At 26.9% G+C, this 7,286-nt stretch overlaps 1 protein-coding gene across 1 annotated transcript; it reads left to right on the forward strand.

Moving 5' to 3' along the window:
* The first annotated feature begins 214 nt into the window (after nucleotides 1-214).
* Nucleotides 215-1,394, forward strand: LOC136086478 (uncharacterized). Its single transcript, XM_065808772.1, has 2 exons — nucleotides 215-370; nucleotides 718-1,394. Exons 1-2 carry the CDS (start codon nucleotides 304-306, stop codon nucleotides 1,191-1,193), a joined length of 543 nt encoding a protein of 180 aa, XP_065664844.1. The 5' UTR covers nucleotides 215-303; the 3' UTR covers nucleotides 1,194-1,394.
* The last annotated feature ends 5,892 nt before the right edge of the window (nucleotides 1,395-7,286 follow it).

Raw genomic sequence — 7,286 nt, forward strand, 5'->3', positions numbered from 1 at the left:
TATTTCATTTTTTTGAAACTGATCATGCGGTTACCATTTTAATCCTAAATTGTTTTATTTAAATCTAGTTTAATATCTCAAAATTTCTTTTGAATTTCGGTGTTTAAAGAATTTTCAAATTATACTTTAATAAACCGAATTCCATAAAATCAAAGATTTTATCGATATTAAACAAAGCCACTCGAAATTGACCGTCACTAATCTTTATAATAGAATTAGAGACTTTTTGTTTAAGTTTAATATAAATTGTGAGTTTTTTCAAATATAACGAAATCACTTGTGGAAAACTAGAACCAAAAAAGGATGTTTCAATCTTTGTTGATTTTATCATTTGCTTTAACAAGCGCTTACGGAGAGTTACCACCAACAAGTAAGTTGCATTTTAAGGCTCGTAATACTGTCCTGATGTAGTTAGACAGACTTAAAAAATTTTCTCTATTTTGAAAATAATAATAATAATGATAATAACAATAATATTTATATATATATATATATATATATATATATATATATATATATATATATATATATATATATATATATATATATATATATATATATATATATATATATATATAGGCATATGTATATATATGTATGTGTGTGTGTGTGTGTGTGTGTGTGTGTGTGTGTGTGTGTGTGTGTGTGTGTGTGTGTGTATGCACTATATATATGTAAGTATGTGTGTATGCACTTTTATTTTATTTAATTTTTTAGATTATGTGTATATCGATAAAGAGCAACTGATTACACAAAATAACTATCTTGCAACTTTGACACCATTAAAATTTCTGTACGAAATATCTTTCATGTTTAAACCTACTGGCGAAAAATCTGCAAAAAGCAAATCAATCCTTAGTTTGGTATATGGTCGTGATTACAAAAATCCAGTAATTAGTGTATCTATTAAACATGCAAGCATTGATATAGAAACACCATCAGGTGAATTGTGGTCTTCGAATAACATTGTGTTTGATAGTTGGTCAACAATTCTATTAAAACAAACGCGGCACGGATTTTCTGCTTATTTAAACAAATCGAAATTTAAACTTCAGTTTCGAAGCAATAGATTTAGACTTCCATGGTATGAAAAGGAGGAGAACGTAAATATTTACGCATCGATTTCTGATAAATCAAATATTGAAGTAGCAAGTGGCTTCGTTAAGGAAGTAAGAATAACTAACATAAAATAACATTAAAAATTGTTTTAAAGATTTTAATTTTTTTGCACATAATTTAACATAATTTAACATTTTTTAACATAATTTTATGAATCATTTCAAGCTAAATTCCACTTTTGTACACATTTTTTATACATTGTTTCAAATAAATATGTTTAAAAAAAATAATAATAATAATAAGTTCCTAGAAATATAAGTGTTTTTTTTTTAGAATTTTTTCTAATGCTTTTCATGTATGATGGCTTAATGCAAGAGAGCTTTTAAAATAAGACCTCGACCTGGTAAAGTAAGATCTTGAACTTTCACACTTAAAATGGAATCAGCAAAACTGGTCCTTATTACTTTGCATTGGCGTTAACGCAATTGGATTAGTTTTAGTAAAACGGTAAATTGCGATAATAAGATGATAAATCGGGGGCGCTTTGTTACATATATGATATTTAATTAGGTAATTACGACGCTGTTATTTTTTTACAGCGAACTGCTTGGCAATTTATTATGAGTTTAATTTTTATCAAAAAGTTGAGTGGGATTTATTGCGACTTTTTATCGCTTTTTATTGCATAATCGTTAAAAAATGATTTTTCTGCTAACAGCCAATGCAGTAACGCCAGAGCCTATTTATAACCCGTGTTTTTCAAAACTCCTATTGATGCAAAAGTTTATTTTTGTTTTCAAATAAAAACGATACTTAGCAGCAGTTATGAATTTCCTTAAAAACCTTAATTTAGTTAAACTAAAATCTTGAAATAACGTGTCTAAACTTCCATAATATTGAAAATATCCACTATGCAATAATGTAAAGAGCATAAATTAAAAAACAAGTGGAAACATTGTTTTAGATTAATTAAAAAAATGTTACGCAATAAAAAAAGTACCAAAATTATGTAATATAGTTATATAACAAAACTTTTATTTTTGGGAGATGGCTGCGTGAAAGAAACTATGAAGCAGCGTGGCATCTCATATAGTTTTAAAAATTGTCCAAAACAAAAAACAAAAAGTGTGATCTTTGTTCAAACTAAACGCATATGCTCTGCACTGCAAAAAATTAAATGCAATGAGCATTACTCATTCTTTTTTTTTCCTTTTTTAATAAAATACGTTGTTGGTAGTTCTCGTGACTAATATAAAGTTTAGCATTCACCCCAGAAAACACACGATATGTCAAAGACGTGCAAACAACGTCTTCTAGGCGTTCGGACATTTTTTACATTTTTTAGAAGGTTGAGAATTCTCAACCTTTCTATTTTTCCTATTATTTAAATTTTCATGAGAATTTTGTTTTAAAACAAAATTCTCATGAAAATCTTTAAACAAATATTAAAAATAAAGAATTATTATAAATTGTTTGGTTTATCAATTGTTTTGTTATGATAACAAAAAAATAAATGGAAGACTATCTATATAATTTTTTTTTTTTTATTAAAATTAATGAATTGGACAAGGTCTCATAGAGGCAACATTAAATCATAAAATTAAAAAAACGATGTAGTATTGTAGTCAGATCTTGGCTCAGAAAATAGAACTGAAAATAATGAATTTCACCTTCATGTCTTAGTTTAATTGGCTAGAGCCAGCGTTGAACCTCAGAACTCTTTGTTGTGAGCCGGAACTCTAACCACTATGACACGGCTGGAAAAATTAGTTATGGCTGATTGTTAAAATTAATCTAATAATAAAAGATAATTTGATGTAATTGCAGACACAAGGATAATAAAAATTATTAGGACAATCCTTTCAATTAACTGAAATAAAAGTTTTTTGCTTAGTCCTGATTTGATTACCTAAAAATTATTAAACTGATGTAACACTAAGTCACTTAGCTGTGGAGAAAATACTTAAAAGTAACAAGGTAACATTTTCAAACAACAAATCAATACTTTTTTTGACAATTCAATTAAGAGATTAAGTTCAAGCACACTGAGTTTTCTCATCAATGAATAATTCACTGGAAATCTGTCACAAAGCTTTCTCAACATTAATACAAAACAATACTTGGCCATTTTAAATAAATTTTTGCTTTCAGAAAAAGTTATCAAGTTTTTCAGGTGTAGTTTTTACCAACATCAAGTCCTGCGATAACTTTTTATTAGATAACAGGTAATTAGTCAATAGAAAGTCCTTCAGTATTTGTTAGTTTTGTGCATTTTTTGTTTAGTATCTGTCAATTTTATGCATTAAAAAAACGAATCATTGGATAGTCTGTCTGGTATTTATTCAAAAAAAAGGTTCAACCATACTTGCAATATAAACAAAGAAAAGTTAATTTTGGAAGCATTAAATGATCTTAAAGTGAATTCCTTAAGTACCCTAAAATTATCTATCAATTTACCATCTATCTATGTAAGTAACAAATATATAATCTTTCTATGCTTTGAAATTTTGCTTATTTAAGTAGCAAATTGAGTTAGTTGGGCTAGCTGAGTAATATTTACTAAACCTAAAAAAAAAAGATTTCTTAAACGGTGCGTCCGACTTCCTCAATAATTTCACTATTCGAAAGATAATTTCATTTGTTAAAAACTGATCAAGTAAAAAAATAGACAATACTTCATTAACAATTAAAATTTAAAATATTTGTAGATAAATAAATTTTAGTCTTTAATGTTCCTTTACAATTACTTCAAATATAGTTTTAAATAGCATATGAATCACATTTTGTCCATTGATTGCAATTTTGACACTGGATTCAGTTTTCTTTAAATAGACTTTGAGAATAACTTTCTGAACATGAAAGACAAACATAACAAGTGCACTTGTCTTTTAATTTTCTTTTTTAGTTTTTTTGCATGTTTGTTTCAAAAGAGCTAACAGAGCTAACAGAGATAGCAGAACTAACAGAGCTAACAGAGATAACAGCTAACAGAGCTAACAGAGATAACAGCTAACAGAGCTAACAGAGATAGCAGAACTAACAGAGCTAACAGAGATAACAGCTAACAGAGCTAACAGAGATAACAGCTAACAGAGCTAACAGAGATAACAGCTAACAGAGTCACTTTATTACTACTACCTCTAAAAGATTGGTTTTGTAATAAATTTTTAAGTTTTTGAGTTTGTTGCTGTTTCAATATTATTCTTTAAGTAGTATATGTTAGAATATCTTTCAGTAGTATCAGTAGTTAGAATAGCTTACTTTTTTTTTTGTCCACCAGAACTTGTCTTTCTTGGGTTTGCGATTGGATAAGGTTGCACAAAGTTTGTAGAAAATACATCAGGATTGTTAGAAATAAGATACGTTGTTTCTTTTAAAATATAATATTCAACAAGTTGACCTGCAGGTGATGATAAATGTGCCTAAGATTTGGCTTGGTATGATACTCTGATACAAGATTTGATTGTTTGATAAAACCTGTGATATGATGTGAAATGGTGTTAAGAAATCATCATCAGAAAAAAATTGTACGGTCCGGGTCTTGTACGGGTAGATATCAGCTTTTTGAAAATCTTTTCTAATGTTTCCACAAGTTAAAGCTAATGGCAATGAATCTGAGACAATTTTTATATATCGTAAGTTTTTATGGTTTTTCTTGTGCAAATAATAAGAACTTTTTTAAAAGTCTGAATATTGATATGTCTAGTGGCTGTAGCATATGGCTACCCAGGAAAAAAAGTTCCATGGAATTTCTTTAAACTTCTGAAACATATGGCCTATAAAAGTTTTATAAAATTTTATAAAATTTCTATAGAACCTCTGTTAATTTCTATAAAAACTCCTGTAGAATTTCTGTAGGAATTTCTATAGCAATTTCTATTGAAATTATTAGATATTCTTTTGAAGTTCAAAAAAGCAATCTAAAATAGTTGAAATGACAAATGCTTAAAAATTAATTTTCAAAAATGTTTTGATATATTATCCAATAAAAAATAATATTCTTCAACTTATTTAAAAAACTGGAAAAGAGTTTGACAAATCAAAGTAAATAAATCTTTTTTAATTTTTAAGAGTTTGACAAATCAAAGTAAATAAATTTTTTTTAATTTCTATTCTATCAATAAAAGTTTACTCAAATCTTTCGGCAAAAGACGTTTTTTTGATGAGGAACAGAAAAAGAAACATTTTGTGTTTTCAATATTAAAAGTTAATTTATTGTATTTAAACCAAGTAGAAACTTGTATAAGTTTCTTATTTATGTTTGAAAAAAGTTTGTTTATGTCTTTCTATGATAAAAATAAATTGGTATCGCAGCAAATATGATGCTCAAAAGATCGGAAGCTTTATTTAAATCATTAATGTATATTTAAAGAACGAGTAGACCAAGTATAGAACCCTGTGAAACACTATATTTTATTACAAATTATATTTTATTTTTGAAGCTGATCGAAAGTAGTTCATCCCCATAGTAAACGTATTGCTTTCTATTTACAAGTAACTTTTGTAACGTTTTATCATTTACTAAATTCTCCATAGAGTTCAAGTTTTTTAAGTAAAATATCGTGATTGGCTGTGTCAAAAGCTTTTGATAAATTGATAAAAACACCAAGTGTATATTGTGATTAACCAAACGACTTTGAGACTTCACGTGTAAACTAAACAATGTCTTATTTTGTGTAGTTATTTTTTTTAAGTCGAATTGGTTTTTATATAGTAAATTAACAGGTAGTTGTGTGTCTTGTCGTATATAATTTTTTCTAAAACTTTTCAAAACAAGGAGAGGACAGTAAAAGGGCGATAATGATCAAAATTTAATTTTTCACTGTTTTTGTGTTTTAAAGTCTTCAAAGCATTTATAAAATCCATTGTTTTACAAATGCTTTGAAGACTTTAAAAAGAAAATCTTTCAAGACTTTATAGGAATCTATAATTAAATTTATATTTTTTCCGTCCGCGCCAATTGCTTTGTTTCTTTTTAGAAACTTGAAGACTCTTTCAAACTCTTCAATAAATAAATTTAGCAATAAATCATAGTGAAAAGGTGATACCTTTGATACTTAGCTTTACAGTATTGTATACTATACACTTTTTGTTCAGCATACGATATTATGTTTTTATTGATTGGAAGAAAAGTTATCCATTTTTCACTATAAACATACTAATGATTCACTGCTACAAGAAAAAATGTTTTACTACCACCACAAAAACAATCTTTTTAGATTAACTTACCAACAAGTTTATCAAATGTGTGTATTACATGTCTTCTTAATAAATACTAAAATAGAATAAATACTAAAGTACTTATCCTATAAAGACTTTAGTATTTTTTTTTCTATAAAAGTTAATTTTCAGGACAAAAATAAGAAACTATTAAAGACTGGTTTAAATATAGAAAGTTTATTTTTCTGGGTTTCTTGTGTCAGTACGAATTACTTTCTACAAAGGTTGTCAATAATGTAATCAGCTGTACTTTTAGTAACAGGGGCAGTCAATCAAATGCCGGATTACTTTTAGGTACGACTGATCACAGTTCTGAGAGTCTGTTATAGTGAGATCTAAATGCATCTAAGGCCTAAACTTTTATAAAAAATATAAACAAACTCGGTATAAATAAAATCATTTATATCATCAGCAGTGTTTATTTTCGAGAACTTATCGAGAATTTCTTAAGAATATTTTTTTTTTATTTATATCATTTCTCGAGAAATTATTTGATATTTTTTGAGAAAATTAAAAAAATTTTGTTCGCACACTAGCATCAAGTTCAAACAGTAATCGCTTAAATTTAAATTATATAACGTTGTCTGCGGTGTTGGTGTGCATATAATTATATATATAAAAATATCTTTTAAATTAACCGAAACAAATTCCAATATTAAGGGAAACAATAATAAAAAGGAACAAAATAGAAACTTTTTATTATATTTTACATACATATTGTACTTGAATTAATGTAGTGACTGTTGACAAGTGTAAAGGCGTGTTAGTATTGTGTCACGTTAATTAAATTATGTTTATGTTTCTATGACTGTAACTGTAAAATAATTATTCCCGATTTTAAGTTAATGTCAAGGGAGTTTGAACCTGACATAAACAATATTTAGTGTAAAAAAAAGAGAACAAATAGTAAATTCTCAAACATTTATAAAATTAAAATGCTATAATGCAACGCATGCAGATATCTGCAAAGGGTATATAATTTAGTGTAAGTGTTTTGTTAGTTTTGA

The sequence above is a fragment of the Hydra vulgaris genome, chromosome 10 (assembly GCF_038396675.1).
Source record: "Hydra vulgaris chromosome 10, alternate assembly HydraT2T_AEP".
Classification (NCBI taxonomy): Eukaryota; Metazoa; Cnidaria; class Hydrozoa; order Anthoathecata; family Hydridae; genus Hydra; species Hydra vulgaris.

Excerpts from the sequence above, each read along its gene's own strand:
- LOC136086478 (XM_065808772.1), top strand. The coding sequence starts at position 304 with ATGTTTCAATCTTTGTTGATTTTATCATTTGCTTTAACAAGCGCTTAC. Across the intron at positions 371-717 it reads CGGAGAGTTACCACCAACAA|ATTATGTGTATATCGATAAA; the intron begins GTAAGTTGCATT and ends TTAATTTTTTAG.